Source organism: Melampsora larici-populina (genome assembly GCF_000204055.1).
Source record: "Melampsora larici-populina 98AG31 unplaced genomic scaffold MELLAscaffold_84, whole genome shotgun sequence".
NCBI classification, from domain to species: domain Eukaryota; kingdom Fungi; phylum Basidiomycota; class Pucciniomycetes; order Pucciniales; family Melampsoraceae; genus Melampsora; species Melampsora laricis-populina.
This window is the reverse complement of record NW_006768848.1, coordinates 139,256-163,376: the sequence shown is the minus strand read 5'-3', so window position 1 is coordinate 163,376 and position 24,121 is coordinate 139,256. Positions and strand designations below refer to the sequence as shown.

General features: G+C 38.0%; 6 protein-coding genes across 6 annotated transcripts; 3 read left to right on the top strand and 3 right to left on the bottom strand.

The window, feature by feature from the left end:
- Positions 1 to 872: 872 nt before the first annotated feature.
- On the bottom strand, positions 873 to 2,489 carry MELLADRAFT_40792 (family 22 glycosyltransferase; the record flags this gene model as incomplete). Its single annotated transcript, XM_007418063.1, has 6 exons — positions 873 to 1,041; positions 1,111 to 1,337; positions 1,443 to 1,546; positions 1,642 to 1,802; positions 1,977 to 2,159; positions 2,239 to 2,489. The coding sequence occupies 6 exons, from the start codon at positions 2,487 to 2,489 to the stop codon at positions 873 to 875; spliced, it is 1,095 nt and encodes a 364-aa protein (XP_007418125.1).
- Positions 2,490 to 3,843: 1,354 nt separating this feature from the next.
- Positions 3,844 to 4,566, bottom strand: MELLADRAFT_113426 (uncharacterized protein; the record flags this gene model as incomplete). The annotated part of the gene is made up of 3 exons (XM_007418093.1): positions 3,844 to 3,915; positions 4,080 to 4,340; positions 4,540 to 4,566. The coding sequence occupies 3 exons, from the start codon at positions 4,564 to 4,566 to the stop codon at positions 3,844 to 3,846; spliced, it is 360 nt and encodes a 119-aa protein (XP_007418155.1).
- A 2,881-nt stretch (positions 4,567 to 7,447) lies between these two features.
- MELLADRAFT_69217 (uncharacterized protein) lies at positions 7,448 to 8,468 on the top strand (the record flags this gene model as incomplete). The annotated part of the gene is made up of 3 exons (XM_007418068.1): positions 7,448 to 7,949; positions 8,191 to 8,277; positions 8,338 to 8,468. The coding sequence occupies 3 exons, from the start codon at positions 7,448 to 7,450 to the stop codon at positions 8,466 to 8,468; spliced, it is 720 nt and encodes a 239-aa protein (XP_007418130.1).
- A 764-nt stretch (positions 8,469 to 9,232) lies between these two features.
- On the top strand, positions 9,233 to 9,830 carry MELLADRAFT_113424 (uncharacterized protein; the record flags this gene model as incomplete). Its single annotated transcript, XM_007418104.1, has 2 exons — positions 9,233 to 9,461; positions 9,532 to 9,830. The coding sequence occupies 2 exons, from the start codon at positions 9,233 to 9,235 to the stop codon at positions 9,828 to 9,830; spliced, it is 528 nt and encodes a 175-aa protein (XP_007418166.1).
- Positions 9,831 to 11,277: 1,447 nt separating this feature from the next.
- MELLADRAFT_118502 (uncharacterized protein) lies at positions 11,278 to 14,632 on the top strand (the record flags this gene model as incomplete). Its single annotated transcript, XM_007418105.1, has 5 exons — positions 11,278 to 11,882; positions 11,955 to 12,087; positions 12,162 to 12,277; positions 12,340 to 12,822; positions 12,902 to 14,632. 5 exons carry the CDS (start codon positions 11,504 to 11,506, stop codon positions 14,191 to 14,193), a joined length of 2,403 nt encoding a protein of 800 aa, XP_007418167.1.
- Positions 14,633 to 15,863: 1,231 nt separating this feature from the next.
- MELLADRAFT_40795 (uncharacterized protein) lies at positions 15,864 to 18,322 on the bottom strand (the record flags this gene model as incomplete). The annotated part of the gene is made up of 9 exons (XM_007418064.1): positions 15,864 to 16,170; positions 16,244 to 17,042; positions 17,126 to 17,191; positions 17,283 to 17,386; positions 17,462 to 17,532; positions 17,605 to 17,622; positions 17,718 to 17,838; positions 17,981 to 18,080; positions 18,175 to 18,322. Coding segments are annotated over 9 exons (1,734 nt in total), but the record flags the coding sequence as incomplete, so codon positions are not given.
- Positions 18,323 to 24,121: the final 5,799 nt, after the last annotated feature.

Below are 24,121 nucleotides of genomic sequence, written 5' to 3'. Positions count from 1 at the left end.
CCCTTGAAAACAAAATAGCAAACGTGTAGACCCGACTCGGCGCCCCCATTCGTCTTCTCACAATACCAAAGACTAGGCGCACCTTAATCAACAGCCTCCACTGGGTGAGCAGAAACCAGTATAAGAGTAAAATTTTCAAATTGTCATGAAATTTGTTATTTTATACTTTTTTTTTCAAAAAGAAACAAAAAAAGTATAAACAGATAAGAATTAAAAGAAAAAATCACATCTTTATAAATCTAAACATCAAATCCTTTGAAACCCAAAAAAAGCAAAAAAATCAAAAAATGAAAATGAGAAAAATATATATGAAAAAATGGTCATTAAATGTCATCAAATATATGAAAAAAAGTAGAAAAACCCATGCCGTCTTTTTATTCTTGCAAATGAAAAAAATCCAATCAATCAAACCAAAAGATAAAAACCCTTTTAATTCTTTTTTCAAATCACTTCTTAATCATTCAAACAAACTTTTTTTCCCAAACGTAATCAACCTTTTCTGATCAAAAACAATTTTAAAATAATCATGATAATCAAGAGAAAGACGATTCGGTTTACCAATTTGAATTCTTTCAAATGATTTTGTATAACTCAAAACTTCAAACGATTCGACCCCTAAAAACTGTTGATTTTCTGTAATGATAATCTCAAATTGTTCATCAAATCCCAAGTTTTCATCCTTTATTAATTTAAAATACGTCCAATTTCTTGATGCGTTTCCTGATTCTTGATCTTCTAATTGTATAAACCTACTTGCTCCAGTTTGAGCTGCTAAATCATCTATATAAACTCTCAGATTTGTATCTAAATCAAAAGATGGGGTATCAGTTCATGATTGGTTTTCTTCAAACGATTGCTTAAAGATTTCATCACTAACGGTTTGCAAGGCTTGGAATCGAATGTAAATCTTTCAAGGCTCTTCCACCTGGATAATTATGGTATGAAATATAACTCGTAAAAACCGTTTGAGAGACAGTGATCAGACAAATCAGAGTAAAAAGGTACCATCTCAAATTCTTGATTGAAGGACACATCATCCCACTGTCCAAAACAACGATCAGTAGGAATCCAAACTTGAAGGGCTTCAAAAAGATTTAGGAAAAACCTTACATTTTAGTTAAACAAACTGAAGTCGATAAATTAAAGATCGGAATCACATAAACAATAAATCTCCATTCTTTATGTTTTAAAAAAGACATTAAACTAATAAAAACTAAACAATTGATGCCTAAGAATGAAGTTTTTCGATCAATTAGAAATCCAATCAATCCAATCGGATAACTTAATCCTAATAACTTTGGTAAACTTTTGGTAAAATATTCGTGCCATGGCATAATCTATTAAGAAAGGGACCAAGAAAGAAGAAAGAAGAAATACTCAATTTTTTCTTTTTCTTTTAGAGGATTTAGATGGATTGATTTTGAATTCCGAAAGAAACTTACACCCCAATCTGAAGAATGACCTTGAATCACATTAAAGAAAACAGAAGATCCTTCTGGCCAAGTGAACTTTTGCCAAAAATAAGAATCAAGTGGTACAGTGACCTCTAAAAGATTAACAAGAAAAAAACAAAAAGTTTAAAAATCCAAACATCCAAAAAAAAGAAAAAGTAAAACTCGAACCCAAAGAAATCGTACTGACCAAGTGCAGCAAAGACCACTAAGAAACCTCTTGTCAAGACTTCCCAAATCGATACAGATCTTGAGATCAAACTGAACAGAGTGATTGGAAAGAGTAAAGCCAAGAGTTCAAGTCTAAAGATCACTGCAGCCAATGATAACAAAGATCCACATCTCAATAACCTTCTCCTAACAAACGAAGGAGAAGAACGACGTAAAGCAACGACAAGGTGACCGAGACCAGCTTGAACTAAGCAGAACCATCGGGATGATTTGAAAGAGACAATGTTATGATTAGATTTCAACTTTCAGATGATAGGGAAACAAACAGGGTTTTTTTTAGAAATGAGTTTAGACGGACCAAGAGAGAAGGCGAACATGTTAGGTAATGTACGTGAAGAGTAAAATGGTAAATGGAATTGTAAACTTGATAAGATGATCGTCATCATCCCAATCGAATTCCCAAACACATATCTTGTACAAAGTCCAAAGTAAGCAATCGAAGATGAATTGATGATAGCCAAGATTGATCGAACTAAACTCCAAGATCGAAAACAAAGCAGGTCATTAACTTTGTTTTCCTTGAAGTTTTAAATGATCAGTACACTCACCAATTAACTGTTGACCATATTTAGAATTCAAAAAGCCCAAAGTTTTGAAAATCGAAATAATAGGAGAAGAAATGAAACCAACGATAATCGAACCTAAAAAAGTACGAGGGATCGGACCGGTAAAAGTTAAATGATCACCTTGATGTGCCCAAGTTGACCAAGTCGATTGAAATAGATAATCATAGATTCCATGTAAATTAAAGGATTCTTCTACTTTCGTGAAGGGATGAATGAGAAGTTGAAGTTGAGTGATGATCATCAACATTAGTATTGAAATTAAAAATAAATTGTAATTCATCATTTCATGGGTTTGAGTCTGTTGTCTAATCTTTTGTTTCTTCTTCTGGCTAAGCTGATAATTTCTTTTCCAATGTCTCTTTCCTCTTTTGCTTTGGCTTGTCTTGTGCTTTCGACCGGTTATTCCTGATGACCTTTGGAATGAAACTCTTGCTCGTTGGCGTCTTGGATGTGGAATCAGTTGAAGTGAATGATCAGTGAGTTTGATTAATCGTTATCGATTCAACTTCATCCTTCAGAGTTTATTAAATCTTCCAAGTTGCATTGGGATGGCTATTATCAAATTGTGATGGTGATGATTAGTGTTCTGATTCTAAATCAAGTCAATTCCAAACACACATACCTTTTTGGATCACACCACTCTCATGGTAACACCACAACAACTCTTCACCAAAACTTGATCAAATCCCAAGATTGTCAATCAAAACACCATAAACCCATAATCATGGCAGGCTGTACCATACATGGGTTTAGGGAAGTCTAGGGTCAGGGGGCTATGACCTGGACCCGGCCCTGACAACTCTGCCCGATACTATCTTTGAAGCCAACAGTCCGCGCCCTGTCACATTAAAACTAGTTTACTTTTTTGCTCAATGAACAGAAAAAAAAACAATCTTGATCTTCCAACATAGGCTCTGTATACATAGCTCTTTCTGATGACCAAGTAGGCTCATATAACCTCTAAATACACTTTGATACACATATAATGGCAATATAGCTCAACATCATTGGATGTTTATATTTACTGGCTCACAGAGTAATGGAAGGCGTAGATGATGATCATCTAAGAGATTCAAAAAGAAGTGTTACTGAATTCTCTTTCACAATGAAAAGTTAAGCTTGGTAAATTCTAAGATTCATGGAGTAATGAAAAAAATGATCTTAAAGATTTAAAGACAAAAAATTAGGATCATGTTGGTAGAAGGTCATAGATGAGAGTTTACAGAACTCATGGTTTGCTTAAGGTCAGTGGGTGAAGTGTGGGTTATTTATTGTGTAAGGTGGTCTCAATGAGTCTAGTTCTAAATTGCTCTATGTGTATGCTAACATGGGAAAGAACAAAACTTCACACAATCATGGATTGGATTGGTCTGAAGCCATGTGAAGAGCTGGGTTTACTTGCGTATAAGGAACACGTTAGCTCCTGTTTGAGCATTACTCCACGATGATGACGATCAAGCTTGATCTGTAAGCCTTTGAAAATTCAAGAAGTGAAACCAGTGCTGGTATGCCTTGAGCAAGGGTTTCAATTGTATAGAAGATCAACTGAGAGGTAAAGACAGTGGTGGTGGACACAAAGTGTGCTGTAGAAGGTTCTAATCTAACAGTTCTCTACTCAGTAAAATCATAACAATGCCTTCTTTTGGCATTTGAAAGTAGGGAAGTATCTTTGAGTCATATGAAAAAAGATTGGGTATCAAAACCAATCAGGTCAAACAACAGTGATAAAAAGCCTGCCATTCCTCATGTCTGTCTTGATATGCATCACATTGATGTTAAAGGCTTGCCAGTTTGAATGAAGAGATTTGAATGCTGTGTAATAAGTCCACACTATATCATCTTTGACTCCATAATCTTGTACGCGGAATTCGTAGGTCTCGGTGTCGCCTGCGCCAACCCATTTGAATTCAGGACCTTGACCAACCCATTTAACAGCTATGAGCCGGTCGCCTAAGAACTGGGCGGTCTGGGTGCCTTTATAGACATCTACCGCCACCGGTACTGATGTGCCTATGTTGCATAAACCCAAGGTGATCAAACTTGCAAGGATTGATAAGGTTTGAAGTACGAGATGTCCAACCATCTTCTTGATCTTTATACCAGTGATTGAAAAGTTCAGCGCAATTCATCAGTTTTCCATACCGTGGAGAATCCCAAGAAAGGTCAAAACATCAGCACTCACACTTATATAGCTTATGTCACGGTGAGACAAGAATTGAGGTCTTGAAGATTGTAAAATTTCTGTTAAATGTTTGTAAGATCAAATGAGATCAGCGATATGTCTAACAAACGATATTGATATACAAATTTCCGTACATGTTGGACCAAGGAAAGAAAAGCCTCACAAAGACTACTTTTAATCAATCGATAAAGTAATGATTCAGATTCTAGATGGAAAGGAGGGATCCAAATTATAATATTCAGAAGAGCTCAGGCGGTTCTCTAGTGATCAAAGAGCGTATGTAAGGAGTGAGAGTACAATGTCAATGATGTGGATGAGAGAGTCAAGCCTTCGAATATATAGTGAAAAAGGTGATGATATGACGAGTCATTCCTACTGAGTTGAAGAACATCCTGCTCGCGAGACCCCTGAAACAAGGATAAAGGACTTGCGAGTACAACGCTGCCTACCTTTCTGGGGCGCAAATACGTGAACTAAAGATGATAGTATTGTTTCATCTATGTAGACTATCGATGATGATGTACTCCGTAATATGTACCCCTGATCATTATTCTCGAGACGACTTCTTGATGTCTCTTCAGAATTATTCAATGAATTTTTGATGGTAATAGCATAGAATCAGATTAACTCCGTAGTGTCAGGAGACAGAGAGCTTTATGTAAGCGTAAGCGGGGATCATGTAGATGGTTTCAATAAGGCAAGATCGACAAGCATTCGGCACTGTAGGAGAAATCCATCATTGTGCACTCCGCACCATGCCGCTTGATCATCATTCCCGAGACAACTTCTTGATGTCTCTTCGAAATTAGTGGTTGGATTTTTGGTGGCAAGGTATCATTGACCCAAACTTGATGGTATGCATTATCTCCGTAGTGTCTGTCTGGAAACAATGACCTTTGTTTGAGTTTATGAGAGGGTCTGATGTGGGTATTTTCGATAAGGCAATAACAAACTTCATTCAGTATTGAAAACCGACAATGAGAGTAAATTCCTTTTCAGTTTCAGAGAACAAAACGCGTCGGTCGGTGTAAGCGTAAGAGGGGGTGATTGGTCATCTTGGATAAGGTAAGATCAAAAATCATCCTACAATATCCATAGATTGAAGCCCAGATGATTCGATGTATCGCTTGAGACAGAAAAACAAGAATTAGATGAAAATAATTGATTGGAGTTTCTGGGATATATGATATAAGAGAGTCGAAACGGTCACCCATCTCGGAGTTGCGGCAGGATAATAGAATGAGAGGCATTAATAATAGTATATCTGCTGATGGGAGAGGTTAGATTAGCCAATTCAATAGTTTGTTGCTTGTTGGATATGTGAGAGCGAAACCTGTGGTAAAATTCTTGATGTCGATTGCGTCTGGGTCCAGGGTTATGGCGCGAGGAATAGCAGAGACAACAATATGATAGAGAAGACAAGCAGTTCTAGAGATATTCAAAGACATGTGTTTTGTATGGTAACATAAAGACAATCCCTCAGGTGGACATGGGACGCCGAAATGAACAAGTGCAACGCCTAAAAGTTTTTACGGACACTTGTCATTGGAATGTCGCGAATGATGGTACATGTGTAAGTAAAACGTGTGTAATGTTCGGACCGGGTTTTCTGATCATCATATTACCTTGCAAGATAATCATGACGTCATTGCCTGTTTACCAAATTTTACCACTTTTTCTTTACCAGCCTATCATTCATCCTCACTTTGAAAATCTTTCTCTAAAAGACCTTCATCATTGTTTAGTTATTTTTAAATCCCACCCTTCCCACCCTCCCTTCTGGGTTGTGAATCGATCTTTCCGGTGGCTTTACTGGAGGATTTTTTCATGTGCTGTTTAGTTTGTTTTTCAAAAGCAAGTTTTGATTATGTTTTAATTATGTTTATTTATTTTTATGTTCAGTTGATAGGTCCATCCATTCCCTCTTATTCGAAATGGACGTTCCAGATTTGATGGTACAGTCGATTTCATATAGATTGTCTGTGGTGAAACTTTTTAAAATCGACGTGTATGGATCAAGGTAGCCAAAACTCTTGTCCCAGCTCGAGTATGTATTGTTTTGTCCAGGAAGAAAATCATGCTCTATACCTCGCACTCGAGGACGACGAGTGAAGTTAAAGAGATTGTGATATATCTCAGAGCAAATGGGGTTAAGTTCCCATGTGCATCTGGTGACGGAATCGGTTGATATCATTTCCTTTCCTCTGAGCCCGGTGAAGCGAGCCTATCAACACACCGGGGGAAATGTTTGTGTTCTAGATCGAGGTCGGGAACTGGCTGATCAGGAGGACTTTTTCGATTCCCTCTTTTCGACAAGTGATACTTCGGCAGCTGAGCTCTCAAACCGAAACAAGTGAGGTGGCTTTTGGTAGTCATCTCGTCGATCGGTCACCGGTGTCTTGAGAACCATCTAGTCGACCACAAGCAAGAAAAGTCCCATCCCTCGGTATTTCCTTAGAGATTAAAAGAAACGTGCACCAAGCAAGCTCCGCAAGCATTCACCATCTGTCTTGACTTTCTTAAAAAACCTTTACCTAGCCCCCTCAATGCTAACCTACTGCTACCTATTGCTTCCCCATCCTCTCTATCAAAACACCAAAGTAGATTCACTTATCAATCACTGAATAGACAGAGTCAATCTGTACCATCCTCAATTAGCTGTTGTTTAGTTTTCAAGGTTCATCAAATCAGCTCCGGACGTGCTTTTAATCACAGCATCTTTCAAACAACGAGTCAACCGGGTTTGTAACTCATTGTCTGTACTTCAAGTAGCAAGATTATACGGAAGTAAATCCTTCTGGGAAGGGATCAAAAAGATATTCTTCTGATTTCGAAGTCTGAACTCACTGCCTTTGAATTTTTGGTTTTCAAATAAATCGTGAGTCTCCTTCACCTGCTATACATTACCTGTTGGACTCCTTAACTAACTGTCGTGTTCTATGTTCGGACATTACAGCCATTTCATTCCTTGACAGATGAAGTCGTTCGCATTCCTCGTTTTCGTAGTTTTGGCGACAATGCACATACCAAGCATATACAGTCACAAATTGTCGACTCTCGTTAAACGTCAAGTTGGACCCAAGTTTCAGACTTTTTGTGATAAAACTGGTGGAAAACCTGTGCCTAAGAATGATCTCACTTGCACAGGTGAACCAGGAGGCAGGCCTGTTTGTGCGATACCGAGAAATACGAAAAATGTCAGAGGCGTGGTAAAATGTCTTCCTCATGGTACTCTTCAAGTCAATTTTTCTGATTGTGATAAGAACAAGGTCAAACCCAAAGTGCTTTTTTGCGAGGCACCAGTGAAAGCTAAACCACTTGAAGTTTCTTGCAAAGAAGGAGCTACAGGAACTGCAGTCAAAGATCCGCCTCAAATCACTTGCGTTGTATCAGGAGGGAAACCCAGCACACAAGAACCTCAATGTGCAGCTAGCACACCTAATTCATTTGATAAATTCTCAGGAAAAATCCAATGTCAGAAAGGGGCTACTTTGACTTTCAAAGGTGGGGCTTCAAAGGGTAAGAATCCTTGTCCTGGTAACGTGGCAACTTTGTTCTGCACCCCTCCAAAGCAATCTGGCAAATGAATAGCTATGGAATTGTACATAGACCAAAATTTGATTGTTCAGGTTTAATAATGACTTTCTAGTTTACCACATAGTGACCTATAATTATGTCAAGTTGATATAAAGTTTCTTTTTTCTGTGATAATTGTGTCTAATTGTTAATGAAATAGATTGTGATTGCTGATGTTTTTCAGGCTTGATCAAGGGATTCCGCATAGTAATTCATGTTCCACTTGGGCAACAAAGTGCCCAGCTGATTCTGGAAGGTTTCCTAGTATACAGTGAGTTTCAGAGCGGTCACTATGTACCAGTTAGAGCTGAAATACTCTCAACGAAAGCAGCTCGACGGTTAAACTTGACCTCGCTGAACTTCTCTGGTGTCAGTAGAGCACTCAAAGATCTCGATCATCCAACGGTGTTGTTTTGTCAAGAAGAGAACTTGCCCATACTTGCACTCAAGGAAGACGAGTGACCTCAACGAGAGGCGCGAGAGATGGCCTGTGGTAAAAATCTATTAGCTTCATCCTGATCAATTGGCTCAAAATACAAGCACATAAAGTCACCTCAGAAACCGAACTTATAGACATGTCAGGAGATGTGAAGGGTTGTGTGATTGACTAGCGAGTTTGTCTTTTCGTGGATGATGCTTCGGATTCTAAGCTGGGTCATGAAACTCAAGAACACAGGTGAATTTTGGTCGTCACTCGATCGGTTGTCTTGTCCCGATGATTCAAGACAATTTCGAGAAAATATAGTCACTTACCTCGGTGACCTCAAGATCAATCATGCTTCGACTTGATAAGACAGGCCAAGAGCCAAACTCGGCAAAACTACTATATGCATGCACTTCAAATTTGTCACGAAAGTAGAAGTATCACCACACCACCCTCAACGAGCTACCGGTTTACCATCCTCTCTTCCAATTTTCTTAAAGCCAATTTCATTGTCATTAATTGCAGAAATACTTTCATAAAATCGATTTCAATTAGCTGTCGATTAACTTTTAGCGTTCATTGGACAGCTCTCACCGTGACTTGAGATTCACCACGTGTCATCTCAATCTTGGAATCCTTCCTTGGCCCGTCTCTCTTCTTAAAGTGTGAGTTTAATTTGTCCTTCAATTCGTCCACTTGATTGCATTACCAACAGTCTTGATTCTTGTTCAATCAGGACCACTACTCGAATCCTTCAGAGATGAAGTCATCTGGTCTCATCATCACCGTGATTCTCACGACGATGTGTATCCATATACCAAGTATATCCGGTCAGAATATGTTTACACTAGTTAAACGTGACGAGCTATCCACTTTGAAACTTTTTTGTAAGAACACTGGTGGGAAACTCGTAACCCGAAATGACTTCAGTTGCACAAAAACATCAACGAAAAGTAAACCAACTCAACCTACCTGTGGAGGATTTGACCATAAGAAAAATATCAGAGGTACATTAGGATGTAGTAATGGAGGTAAACTTCAAATCCAATTTAAAGATGTAATGTAGGAAACACACCAGCCAAAACGATTGATGTGAGACAGGTTCAAATCCGGTAACGTCTAAGCAAGGTTCATTATCTGATAAAGAAGGATCCAAAATTGTTGTTAAAAACCCACCCGAAATCAAGTGTCAAACAAGAGGACGATCACCAGGAGACGTCAAACCTCAATGTCAAGCCATCAAAAAAGGTCAAACTGGTCAATTCTCTGGCAAGATCTCATGTCCAAAGAATACTGATCATGTTTTCAGATCTGGTAAATCTGTGGCTGAAAATCCTTGCAAGTCCAAGAGTCATGGACAAGGAGCGCCTATTTTTTGTACTCCGAAGGAATGGGCTTGATTGATTTGAATCATGTCAAAATTGGTCATGATAAAATTGATTATGTGGTATGGTTGTTGATTTGGTATGCTTACTGATCATCTTATCAACCATTGATGTATATAGTCTGTATCTAATCAGTGCTCATGATGTATATACCTTGTATCTAATCAGTTCTCATTTACTTACTTACTAAAGACAATTCTGGCTTCGTGGTAAAAAGCTCCAAGCTCATGAGGTGACTTTACAATATATGTGAATCATTCAGATTTTTCATGGGTAAGGTCAACTTAAAGAAATTGTTTTGAACATAAGAAGAACATCCTCCTATATCCTTTCCTCAACTTTTGAAGTAAATCAGAAAATCAGATCACATACATCAATTCTGAAACAAATCCAAGACTTCATTCTTTCGTGCATTCTTTTTTTTTTGGGTGATCAGAAACCGAGGTATACATATCAAGTTGAGAAGAATTGAGATCAATTGATCTATAAACAACGGTTGTAAATTGATCCACAGGGTAAGGGATCATATAGAATCATCATCATTTGTAGCATCACAAGATGTACCCTTCTTTTTTGCAAAAAAATGCTGTTGATCATCTGATATTTCTGCATTGTTGTCTTCAAGCACAAGCAGAATTATTAACAGGTCTAAACAGATTCACAAGGGCTATCAACTGAGCCTAAGCAACCCTGTTTCAACTTTCTGATCTCACATGTTCACAAAGAAAACCAAAACCAAAACCATCTTCCACACGAGAAAAAGAAAAACAAATCCAAGATGTAAAAAACCTTCATCCAGTAAAAAAATCTCTTCCGCAAGACCTTGCCTTGTGAATCGATGTACAGTCGTTTTCAAAAAACTTGCCGAAATTTGCCCGCAAAACTCGAGCAATTTGGCGGTGAATTAGCGGCAAGCTTTTTGAAAACGACTGTACGTTTTTACACTTTTCATCTGTCTATGTAGGTCTTTTGTTTCACTCAAAAACCCTCAACGCTTGAAACTTTTTGATTCTTTTACAAATACTCTTCTGAAAAGATTCCTTCAATTTTTCATTTATGCATGTTTGACATGAAATAAGTTCAAATCGATACCTTTCTCTCAAAAAAAACCCCGAAAAAAAATCATGCTTTCTGTGCATTTGAAAAACCAGGAGTGCCAAGCCTTCTTTATCTTTCTCAAGAAGATGTCAGTGTGTTTGTTTTTAAAGGAGTCAAACTTTAATGATTTCATTTATGATTTATCATTTTGTTTGTGCTGATTTTGTTTCCTTTATCAAAAGGGGTCATCTCTATATGTATGCAAGTATAGATACGATTTTTTATTTTTTTTTCATAACAAAAAATTAATTCTCGTCTTCTAGAGTCTCTGCAATTCTAGACCAAAGAAAGTTGTATGAAAGACTTCAAAGTGAACCAATTAAAATTAAAACTAGATTTTACACTTATAAAGCCTTCTCTGTCTGTCTGTCCCTTTAAACTAGCTTTTAGCGCTATCTGCAATCTTCAGTGTTAATTTTTTTTAGTCTAAAGTCAAATTTGATTTGAATTTGACAACATACACACAACAGTTGAAAGCAGTTGAAGGATTGGTTGTGAATGATAATTGATTTTCAATTTCCCAATTTCCTTTTTTAAACCACTTTAACACTTTATTTCTTTTCACAACTCACTTCGTCTGTTCACTTCTCATGTTCTTCATTCAAACCTCTCAACCATTTCAATCACACTCACAATCACAACCATCACAACACCCACACCCACACCTATCTTCAACTCAAACCATTCATCAAGACAACGATGATCCACGACTTACAATACCCAATCAACTTTTCAAGAATTTAGTCAATCCATTCAAATTCACCAAATCGAACCCAATCTATATCATCGCGCTCTTTTATCTGTTCACGATTCAATCTGTCGACGCTTTTTCACTTGAGTATCAACAACTTTATACACGTCAAGTCTCAAATTCATCATCATCTAATCAATATTCACATCATGGAATCGGTTTTGACATTCAAGCTGTGCTCATACCTATTCTCGTGTGTTTATCTGGTGTCTTTGCAGGTAACTTTGCCTCTACTTTCATTCAATGCTTTAAATCATAGAATCACTTTTAATCTGACTTCTCTATTATAGGACTCACACTTGGATACATGAGTTTAGATTCAACTCAACTTTGTGTCCTAGCCAAGAGTGGTACACCAGACCAACAAAGGCTTGCAAAAAAGATTGCACCTTTAAGAAAAGATGGCCATTTACTTTTGATCACGTAAGTTTTCCTGTCAGGTGGCATTCGAAAAAAGGTTCTTACTCACCTAGTTGCGCGCCTCACTATCTAAAAAGGTTATTAATTGCGAATATGGTTGCAAATGAAACATTACCGGTTGTATCAGATAACGTTTTAGGTGGTGGTATCCAAGCTGTGGTCGTTTCAACTGTATTGGTTATTATCTTTAGTGGTGCGCTCTCCTTAGAATCTTTCTGTCATCTTGTGCTTATCTAACGTCCATTCGTTATCTAGAAATCATACCACAGAGTGTTTGTTCAACTTATGGACTTCAGATAGGTGCCGCATGCGCCAAACCGGTTCAATTATTAGTTTATTTACTTTACCCAATTTGTTGGCCCATCGCTTGGCTCTTAACCAAGATTTTAGGACCTCATTCGGGAGTCATCTATCGTCGAGCTGAATTGAAAGAATTGGTTAACTTACACGCGAGTCAAGGTCATCATGGTGGTGATCTAAATCAAGATGTAGTGACCATCGTCGGTGCAGCCATTGACTTACAAGAACGGGTTGTGAGAGATTCAATGACAGCTTTGGATCATTGTTTTATGCTCAACGTTGATACTCAATTGGATTACGAGACTTTGGTGGCTGTACTTGAAAGTGGCCATTCTCGAATCCCGGTCTATGAAGACACACTTGATCAAAATGGTGTCACTAGACGTAAGATTTTAGGTGCATTGCTCACAAAACAACTCATCTTGATTGATCCAGAAGGTCCGTCTTTGTTTCAACTTCCACGCGTCCGACAGCATCTCCAGTTTCTCGCTTACGTTTTTTCTTCTTTGGCGTCCAGATGGAGTTCCTCTCAGGGACTTCCCACTCAATCCACTTCCTGTTGTTGCCGATAACATGCCACTTCTCAACATCTTGAATTCTTTCCAGGAAGGTCGCAGTCATTTGGCCATTGTTTGTCCCCGTCAAGCCAAGGTTGCTTTTGCACCACTTCCGGCCACCACGCCAATGAATGAATCTAACATTGAACCAACAAATGACTCAAATATTGACATCAAATCCGAGGCAGATCCTACTGAGAAGAAGTCTTTCTTTAGATTCTTTCAACGTAAGACTAAGAAATCACCAGAACATGAATTCAAAGTTGAAGAACCACTGAGCAATACAATGAGTGAGAAGAACACCTCAACCACTCAAGTCAATCATCCCTCATTCTGGCCCTTGTTGACCGATCAACCTGTGGGGATCATCACACTGGAAGACGTTTTGGAAGAATTACTTGGAGAACAGATTTATGATGAAACGGATCATGACGAACGCGGTAACATGGCTGTACATCCATATGTACCACCGGAAGCAGCCGAAGCCATGCGAAAATCAAGCTCTCGTACCGAGTTACCTCCAATTCCTATCAAGAACAAACGATGGAGCTTGAGTACCTTTCGTTCCTCCTCGATGACAAAATCTCGCAACCAGCAACCTAAACAATCGATTGAAGATGAGCTTCTACATGGTAATTATGAAGAAGTTGCAACACCTACTGACGATGAGCATAACCCCGCGATGGATATGACACATGACATCAAGGACAAGAACTGCGACAAACCGCTCGTTAGTCATCATGAACATGTTGACCTTCGTCAAACCAACAGCGCCTGTCCACCTTCCATCATTAGCACAACTAGTCACGCTTTTCCACAATCAATCAGCAGTCTCTATCCTCCGACCAATAGTATCGGCCCCAAGATCGACTTGGGAATCCAACCTAGATCAATGAAGTCATCTGTGAATGGAGGAGGTACTAACACTACCTTTTCAGATGCGATCAGTTTGGAAAGAGGCAGAAGAGCAGTTGCAGTCGCTAGAGGAGCTGTACCTGGCATCCTAAGCCATCCTCCCAATACGCGAACCGGATCATTCAAAGGCCCTGCTAGTTCTTCTTTACTCAAAGTTTCTAAACGGATCAGTAAAGAGAAAGAAAGTAGACTTGATGATAAAGAGGACGGTAAAGAGGATCAGAAAGAGGACGGTAAAGAAGAGGATGATGGTAAAGAAGAGGGTAAAGAAGCTCGTGATGGTCAAGAATCGATTTTGAAAAATGAAAACCAAGATTCAAATCAAGAACCGAAATGAAATGGAATGAATTGAGTAATGAACGAAGACTGAATAGTTTTTTTGATTTTGATGACTATTTTCTTTTCAAGCTTGATGTGAACACACCCACACACACACCTACACACTCCAATGATCAAATCTCTTTCCTTTAAATTGTATTACTGAAAAAGATTTCAACTCTTCTTCAAGCTACACCATCCAGTCTCAGACACACACACAAAAAAAACACAAAAAACACACAAAAAAAATATTCAAACAAATAAAGTCTATTCAAGAGTTTGGTTTGGTTTGATTTCTGTCCTTTTTGTAAATTTAGATCTGTATTACATACTTTGATATAACTATCTGACTCTTTTTTTTGTACTAAGAACATCCTCTTTTTTATAGTTTTGATTTCTTTTATCCTGAGAGACATTGATTTATGATTGAAATTATAAATTTAAAGCGTCCTTGATAAGATTGAGGTTTGATTTGAGATTTCAAAAGGGTTTGTATCTGTTATCAATCTTGTCTCTTGACCAGGAAAGGACAAGTGATTTCAAGGATATAAAGGATCTTTGAGGGAAAGTGGAGAAAAGAACTCATGAGATTTAGGAGAAAGATGATGGATGACTTTGAGTTTGTAAGCAATCAAAGTCAAATTATTAGGTCAAGACTTTCAAATCAGGAATTCTTCACTTTCATCAACTCAACTCATGATCAGTCTAGTTTACCAATCTAACCTTGACTAATCAACTGATTTGTAAGTCATGATCAACTCTTTATCAGCACAAATCTTTCTTCCTGACCAAATCTCAATAAGCGAACCTTGATCAGTAGATAATCAGCCTCACTTTGAGCCTTACCATCCAAGATCAAATGGTTGATTCTTCACCTGTTTGAGCTCATGGGCTTGTTTTATCACAGTGGAGAAGAGTCAGATGACTTTATGCTTACTTGAGTTTGATACCTCTTAGTTTACTAATCAACACTTCCTAATAATCATCAAATGAGATCAGATCACATCAAATCATGAGTCAGAAAACAAAAGATTAGTAAGATTCTAAACTGATCTTGACAAACAAGAAGAGAACTTTCAAGAATCACAATTCACATTGAGGTGGTACACTAAGTAAAACAAATTGGTCACATAAAAGGCTTATTCATGAGTTGGGAGTCTCTGTGATTGCTCATTGATGTTCACAATGACTTTTGAGCTATGAGACAAAGTAGTGTTGTCAAATGGTATTGGAAAGCATATTTTCTGTAGTTTCCTCCTATTCTATTTGATAGTTTGATAGTTCTGTGCATATATATAACCAGGGCTTACTTCTAGGAAGCGCGGAAGTAACAAGATGAAAAAACAGGCTAAAAATGACTGCGGAATAGGGTAGCTCAATGAAATACGTTAACAGGTTTGTTTGCCAACTTTTCTTAAGAAAGTCGAGGCAAGGATACCTATCAACGCACGGGTAACACATTCTGAGTATATCAAGACAAATTCTGGAACTTAGATCATTCTGAGATCAATTTTTACTTAGTAGTTATCTTGATATGTACATATTCAGAGAGTTGAAACAGTTTTTTTACTAGACATCAATCTTTACAAACAACAGATTTAGGAAAGGTATTTGAATTTAGATAAGTTGAAGAATCATTCTATTTTTGAAACTTGGTCATAGACATTATGGATAACCACTTTTTGAAGCTCAAGAGGAAAAGGATGAAAGGATTTGCTGACCATAGAATACATAAGCAATAGCAGACAAGAAGATAATCAAAAGACCATGTTGGATCATAATACCTTCAAACTCTAAAAATCCTGGTTTAGATAACTTATTTAAATCTCTGGCTCTATCAGAAAATGAAGATTGAAATTTCTTGACCGGGTCACTTTGAGGTGGACGATCACTTTTGGGTACGTTACTCCATGGAATGTTGATACCGAGGTCTTTGAGAACAGCTTCTGAAGTTAACTTGGATCCACAAGCAACTACTGGAACACCAGTACCAGGACTATTTGATACAAAACCATCATCAGATTAATTGGAAACAGACCAGAATCAAAGATAAGAGAAGATGATCTTACTGAGTAGAAGCCCCAACAAAATACATTCCATCGATAGTAGAATGGCGAATTCCAGGTCGAAAGTTAACCACTTGAAGAATATTATGAGAAAGACCAAGGATACTACCCTTGAAAAGGTTTAAATCCTTTTGCCAAGTATGAGGAGTATTAAGTAGTTCAAACTCGATCAAATCACTAAACCTTTCACCAGGAAGAAGATCACCAGGTTGTAAGATGTTTTGTTCAAGTGTGTTGATCACAAATTGACGAGCACTTGAAATAACTTGATTCCAATCTAATTTAGAATTCGATTCATCTAAATGACCTATAGGTACGAGTATGATCATGGCGTCTTTTTCAGGTGGTGCAGCAGTTGGATCGATTCTACTTGGTACATTTACATAAAAACTTGGTTGATCTGGCATTAAATGTGAATCGAAGATCGTATCAAAACTTGCTCTATAATCTTTTGCCAAAAAAACTTGATGTGTAACTAATGAAGGCATCTTTCGCTTGATTGCCCAATAAAACGATATTGAACTACATGTTAATTTTGAATTCTTACTTAAACTTTTGCTAAATGAAGTGGCTGGTAAAAGGTTTTCATAGGTCCAAACTAAATCTGCGTTTGAGATCACTGCATCTGCACTTAAGACTTCTCCTGATTCGAGTTCTATACCAGTAGCTTTAGATGATTTATCTTCGTTGGTAAGGATTTGTTTTACTGGACTTGAATATATGAATTTCGCTCCATTTTTCTTTGCGATTGATTCTAGGGAACGGGGCAAAGCGTGAAAGCCACCTTCGGGGTACCAGATACCTGTCAAGATGAATGTAAGAGATGTAAGGAGCGTCAGAGGCTCAAATTGGCAATATCTGTAGTATAAAAGATTCATGACTTACCTTGAGCAAGTTCGGTATATTGAAGTAGATTGTAAGTTGCAGGTGCATTGTAAGGTGACATTCCCACTGAGAAAGTAGGTTGTACGAACAACATGTAGATGGATAAGATGTTAGATAAAGTAAATGCTATTGAAATGAATTTAGATGGATCACTCACGATACATGCTGGAAAATGTAAAAGCTCTTCTCAATCTTTCAGTCCAAAAATAATTACTTGCTCTTCGATGAAGATTATCAAAGACGTGGATTTTCATAGCAGTTCTACATGACGAAAAAATGCAAATGAGACTTCTTTGTATGTCACGAGTCTTTGTGAAGAGTTATCGGATTACTCACATTGCCAAGTCAAGCTTCAAGACGGAAATGAGGGATGGAAAATTCTTGAGAAGGACATGTTTTATCGAAGCCTATTCGAAGGTAGATCATGGGTCAATCGAATGAAAGGAAATCTCAAGTAAAAAGGACAAAGAAAGACCCACTTCGTAGTGGAGTTGACCCTAAGCATGGTTTTTTGACAAACACAAAAAAAGGTCAGCATAGAGATGAGATGTCTGCATATACTCAAGATAAATCAAGAGTAGAAATTACTGACTTCAGCTAAGAAATTCAAGAATCTAGCCCAACCATCTTTACCTTCGAAGCGCTCGATCTCAGCTTTCATCTTGGGCATATCGGTTGTCAATGTAAGCTTCTCCTTATCATCGTAGTGTACACTTTGTAAAGGGAGAAACAGAGTTGAGACAAAGTCAACATGAGTGCGATGATACGGCTTGCGATGTCTTGATGAGAACTCTGTGCAAGAGTCTGTTTCTGCAAGAGTTGATTGAATGATCGAATAGAAATCTGCTACTCAACATATAATTAGGTTCGCATTTCTTCAATTCATACCAATCTTCAACCTTTTCGTTCAAATCATCGAAAAGGTCTTCAAAGACTTCTGGCATCAAGTAAAAACCTATTGAATTAACCAGACATTAGCTTATGATCAAGGCATTTGAGTGAGTCCTTAAGGCGGGCAAGAAAAGCGTGAGATGATCATGTAGGCTCACTAGGACCACGATCGAATCGGAACCCATCCTTTTCGATCAAACTACATCTACCACCACTAAAGTCATTTCTTTCTACAACAGTGACGTCTAGTCCCGCTCGAGCAAGTCGTGCTGCAGTAGCCAGACCACCAACGCCTGCACCTAGAAAACGATCAAACAAGCAAACAATCAAGGATTAAAATCAGGGATGAATAAAAGTAATCGAATCTCAAGAGAGAAGGAATTGAATACCTATGATGATGACTTTTTTCTTTTGAGTTGGGCTGGCGCGTTTATCGCCATCAACCATTAAGGAATAAGATCTCATGCTCGGGAATGATTATAAGCTGTGTACTTCAGTCAGTAAAAACAAATATTTTTGAGAGTATGTCGAGAGGGGAAGAGTTGGCAAGGTTTTCTAGAGAATCAAAGTGGTTAAATATTTCACTGAAATCACTCCGGAGGGGCCGATTTACCCAGTCAAAAAGGCTAAGAGATATACGATGGACGTGTCTCCCCTTTGTCAGATCGCTGATGATGGAAAACGTTACTTTGGGTCAGCAACTGTATCGGTGGGGATATATATTCGATCCCCACCTGCATACTTTCAGAAACTGACAGGTCTGATATCGGATTATAAGTTTGATTTCAGTTGATAATCCGTCCAATTAAGATATCACTGCTTTAGGTTTCTGGATGGTGTGATAAGGAGGTTTTTAAGTTTCTATCATCGCTAAACGGATAATAAAATCATGGAGATTATGAGGAATTTAAGAAATCTTGTCTCAGGTATCCTACATAATTTTTTGAGGATGACTTGTTCGATTCCATGGGGATCGAACACCTGCGATCGAAAGCGACACACACAAAATCATCTCGCGATGCTCATAGCCTCATTGCAATTGTTAGATATTTGGTGAATTGCTTGGTGATGAATCGATTGATATCTTGAATGGGTATGTAGAAAATACAATCCATTCGCACTTTAGAAACTACGCTTGAAAAAGCTCTTCATCGATCAAAGACGCGATGAAGATCGCGAGCGGAACCCAAAGAAGGGAGTGGCGCGTCTACACAATAATATTCATACCACTTTTTTCATATTTAGAAAAAGAATTCCGACTTTTGCAGTCACCAAAAGATCAGGTGTCTGAAAAGTCGCGTTGACTTGTTCTGACTTCTGATCCACTTGGTTGGCCACCGCCGTAATTACTGACTTTGAAAGCGCTTGTCACTGAATTTCCATTTACGACAGAAGTTGAACCCAGAGATGAACTTTGTGAGTGAGGGCCCGTTCGGCAAAAAATCATACAGTCATTTAAGAAAAGCTTGCCCCAAATTCCCCGCCAATTCGCTCGAGTTTTGCGGGCAATTTAGGGCAAGCTTTTCTTAAATGACTGTATACGGTTTAGCTCGACACAAGCCCGTGCACGCTATACGTCGTGGACCAACAATTCTCCGAGACAATCTCAATCAAAGCTACGAGTTGTTCAATCCCACTAGGATTCGAAGGACTCCATGCAACATCGTGGATCAACAGTCCTTCGAGACAATCTCAACCAAACTCAGACATTTGTTCAATCTGTTCAATCCTGTTAGGGTTTGAAGACCTCCATGTTAAATGAATCAAAGGTCTTTGAGACATACGGCGTCGTGAAATTCACTTGGTCAGTTGTTCAATCCCGTAAGGGTTTGGAGACCTCCAAGTTAAGTGGATTTACGGTACTCAAAGCTACATAGTTACACGTATATAGTTGTCGTATATACTTTTTTTTGGCGGGGAAAATAAAACGAATATACTTTTGGACTCGTTTTCCCCGCCAAAAAAAACTATGTAGCAAAAAGTATGTACGCGTACATACTTGCTTTGAGTACCGTAAATTATACACTGCAAATATAATGTATTTTTCCGAGGTGAAAAATGATTACATTTATTTCACAAAATGATTAAAAATGCATTAATTCTGCATTAATTCTGCATTTTTCTGCATTAATTCTGCATTATTGATCATTTTGTGCATTAATGTCAATCATTTTTCACCTTGGAAAAATACATTATCTTTGCAGTGATAAGACCTCCAAGACATTCTGTCTTCTTTGACACAAAACAGATGGAAGAATAGGAAGAACACACGGTGAAAGAAGAACACATGCAAATCAATATGCCTTTCTTATATGCCCTAGAGTCGGTTATCAGATGCTGTGATCCACTAGAGCATTCTTAACCACTGGTGGCCCAAGTTTTGATGTATGGGACAAGATGGAAAGCAACAGATATATACCGGAAATTGATCAAAACTGAAGAGGATGTATGTAGATGTGGAATCTCTCAAAGACAACAAGATTGAATATATACCAGAGCAAGATTCTAATCTCACAGCATGCAATGGTCTGTTGGAATAAATTGTGTACGGTTCAAAACCAATGAAGGTCAAAAGAGACATGAATCAATTAAGTATAGTGTGGACAGGAGGAATGGTGTTATGAACATATTTAAATGAAACACATGAAGTTGAAATTAGGATACATGGACAAGGGGTAGAAATGTTGGAATGTTTGGGATTTGTGAATGAATCACATTTAGGAAGTATTGGAAGAACTCACCAGATTGGGATTGACAGTTGATTAGAAAGTGGACATGTTGTTTCTGATTACAATATTATCATTTTGACAATTTCTCTTATATCCATGCCTCTCTTCACATTTAGAACTTTTTCCCTCATTGAGGAAAAAGATTCTAAACGTGAGTTATCACCAATTTGATATTCTCTTCTTCACTGTCGTATTAAGAATTCTACTGAACCACTACTTGATACACTCTAATGTTTTTCTTCCTCACTTACCATTCCTCTCTTCACTCTCTATAACTTTTCTCTATTAGATTATCATCCATAATCCTCCTTGTCCCATTTTCAGGTTTGTTTGAGTTTAGAACTCGTTGTCTTTTCTTCAGCCTCAGTGTGTCTTGTCAACACAGGCTGATAAGTGTTCTGTCACCTTTATAAAGGTTTGTTCGAGTTTAGAACTCGTTGTCTTTTCTTCAGCCTCAGTGTGTCTTGTCAACACAGGCTGATAAGTGTTCTGTCACCTTTATAAAGGTTGTCTTGTCTGTTTGTTACGTAGCTTAGTGTCTTGTCAAACTTGTTTTCTCACATGGTCAGTAGTAATGAATTATCAAATTTTCAGGAGTGTTACTTTTGACATACAACACCTGTTTCTGTAGGTCTCTAGCACCATCTGGGCTATGATTATGTTTGTGTGCAACTGTTGTGCAAAGGCTTGCAGCTGCACAATGCCCCAATGGTTGCGGCCACTGGGGTATCATTCAGGGTTACCAAATTCCTACATACTATGGGACTGAGCACAAGTCTTAGAGCAGCCAAGTGGGCATTGGAATCCCTTCAATCCACACAACAATTGATGTTGAGAAGGCTTACGTCTGGCACATATCATTTACAGCCTTTACTGTGTATGGATAAGACTGATATTCTACAAAAAGTCCACCAATTCAGAGTTGAAGCATCTAGTCATCTGTTCCATGGTACATGAGGGTAATTTCAGTTTGTCCCAGATTATCTGGTGAAGTAGCTTCAAGGACACAGCTCAAGCTGTGAATTGGATCCTTTCCGGAAAGCTATGCCTTTTGCCAAGGCTCTGCCAGGAAAATATGAACTATTTCCACCCAAAGCCAATCATATCAACCATTGGTATGCCACCCTGAAGACTCACCAAACTCAAGCTATGTATAAATACATAACCAAGCCAGGTCAACAGCCTAAAACCAGAATCACTACTTCTTTCCCCAAAATGGATAGTTCCTTTGTCATAATTCAAAACAATTTCTACTCCAATTGATATATGCTCCCAATAAGAGAGTTTCTCAAGTTTTTGATCATATGGCTGACCAGTGTGGTATGTCAGTAGATTCAAAGGACAGATACATACAAACACTCCAAGGTGATTTAGTTAATTGCCAAACCATTGAAATTCTTTGGAAGAAACAACATCCTGCCAGTGTCAAATTGGAAAGTCTTCAAAATACCATCACGGTCCTGGGCATTGCTGACATACATATAAATAATGTTGCACAATGTTTCCTTGCACACCATTAATTACACAGCCCCCAACTACTGGTCACTGGCAGGTAATTTCAATTTGTTTTCAAAGTAATACATGTCTGGTAGCACAATGTTATGGATCAGTCACAACAAAATATGTGATACCAGTAAAATTGAGATGATGTCATATGACATCATAAATCTGTGTAAAACTTCTCCTGTATTTCCCCACCAAGAATATATATTCTATCAACCTTCACAATTTAAATTGACTACTGAGTTATGTATTGAGAAGAATCTGGCCCGCAGTGTAGCCAGAAGCGCACAGTGCCTCACACAGCTGCTCTGCTGCCCGGAAAGCTGAGTCCCCAGGAGTTTTGTATCTCACTGACATTCTGGTCCTGATGAATATGGGTGCAGGGGTTTCCGCTGACCATATTACATCTACACCAATCTGGTTCAAGCCTCTACTCACTACATTAATGCAGGCTTTCAATCAATCACAAATTTTTGATAAAAGCCTTTTCAATGGACACCACTTTGATTGAAAGCTTGTCCATCTTATTTCCATGGATAAGTCTTCACACCTCCCAATTTTGGTGTGACCGGTCTTCAAACCGATTCTCAATCAATCAAAAGTTTTGGTATGGAGCTGAAAATTCCGGTCCATTCCTATCATCACAAGTTACAATTGGTTTTGACCAATTTTATTGGAACTTGTGTTGATACTTATGAAAAAACTTTGACTGGACTTGCTCCTGAGATTGTGGAGTTTTTGGGTAAAGATGAAGTTAACAGAATTTAAACAGAACATATTATTCCTTATTATGATAAATAAGCCTTCTTGAGCTTACAATCATCTTTGATTTGGTTTGGTTTATGAACTTATGGTGTTTTATCTCTTTGGTATACCCCTCCTCCAAACAATACTTCCAATGAAGGTGATGAAAGGACTGGATTGGACTTTGTGATTTTTTACAACAAGATAGTCACTTCAATCAAGCTCAACAAACTTGTAGTTCTTGTTTTTTTTGTACTTCATTTTCTAAACACTTGTTTACAATCTTTTACCATGCTTTCCCTTTATGTTTCTTTCCAATTGTTTATACACTTGTATATATACCTTTTATCATTTTTTTCACTTTCAAAGATCAAATGGCTTCTTTTTTGCCCACATAGTGGTGAAGCGCTCCCGCACACAAGTTCTGCTGCCAGTTGCTATTTTTTCTTCATTTTTTTTCCACTGCCCTTGAAGTTACATAATTTGAGCCACCAAAATTTGAGCTGTGCTGCCAAAAATGTGGTTGGCTGTGCTGTGAGCCAGGGTTAATTGAGGTTTAAAAAAAATCACAGATGAAAAATATCATTTTTGTACTATACTCAAGACTTGGATCTTGAATATATTCAATATTTATCAATAAACATATAACTTAAACTTAATTTTCCTTTCTGAAAGGAGCTTCTCCACATTTTTGGTCTGTGCAGTCTTCCTGTACAAGGCATCTTTCTACATGTAATTGTGGAATGTACATGAGCAGTCAAATTTTTCTGTGATTTGTTGATTCTAGGCTAAAGGCCAAAACTTTTGGAAAATACTATTTACATGTATATCAATCAGTCTGAGCATGATTATGTATTGCCATATGTTTCCTCAAAATTTGCCCCAAGGGCAAACAACTTCAGAAAATGAAATCTCCATATACAATCAGCTGGTGTTGGGAATCTGGCACACTTACTAGTTGAAGAGCAAAGGAAGACATCAGTTACAATTGATCATTGGGTCTCAGCATTATGAATGAAACCCACCTTGCCACTTGAATTCGGCTTGGCCTTTGGTTTAACTGCCACTGGTGCTTGGTTCTTGGCTTTCTTCTTCACTGGAGGTCAAGGTTATGCAATTGTTACACAAA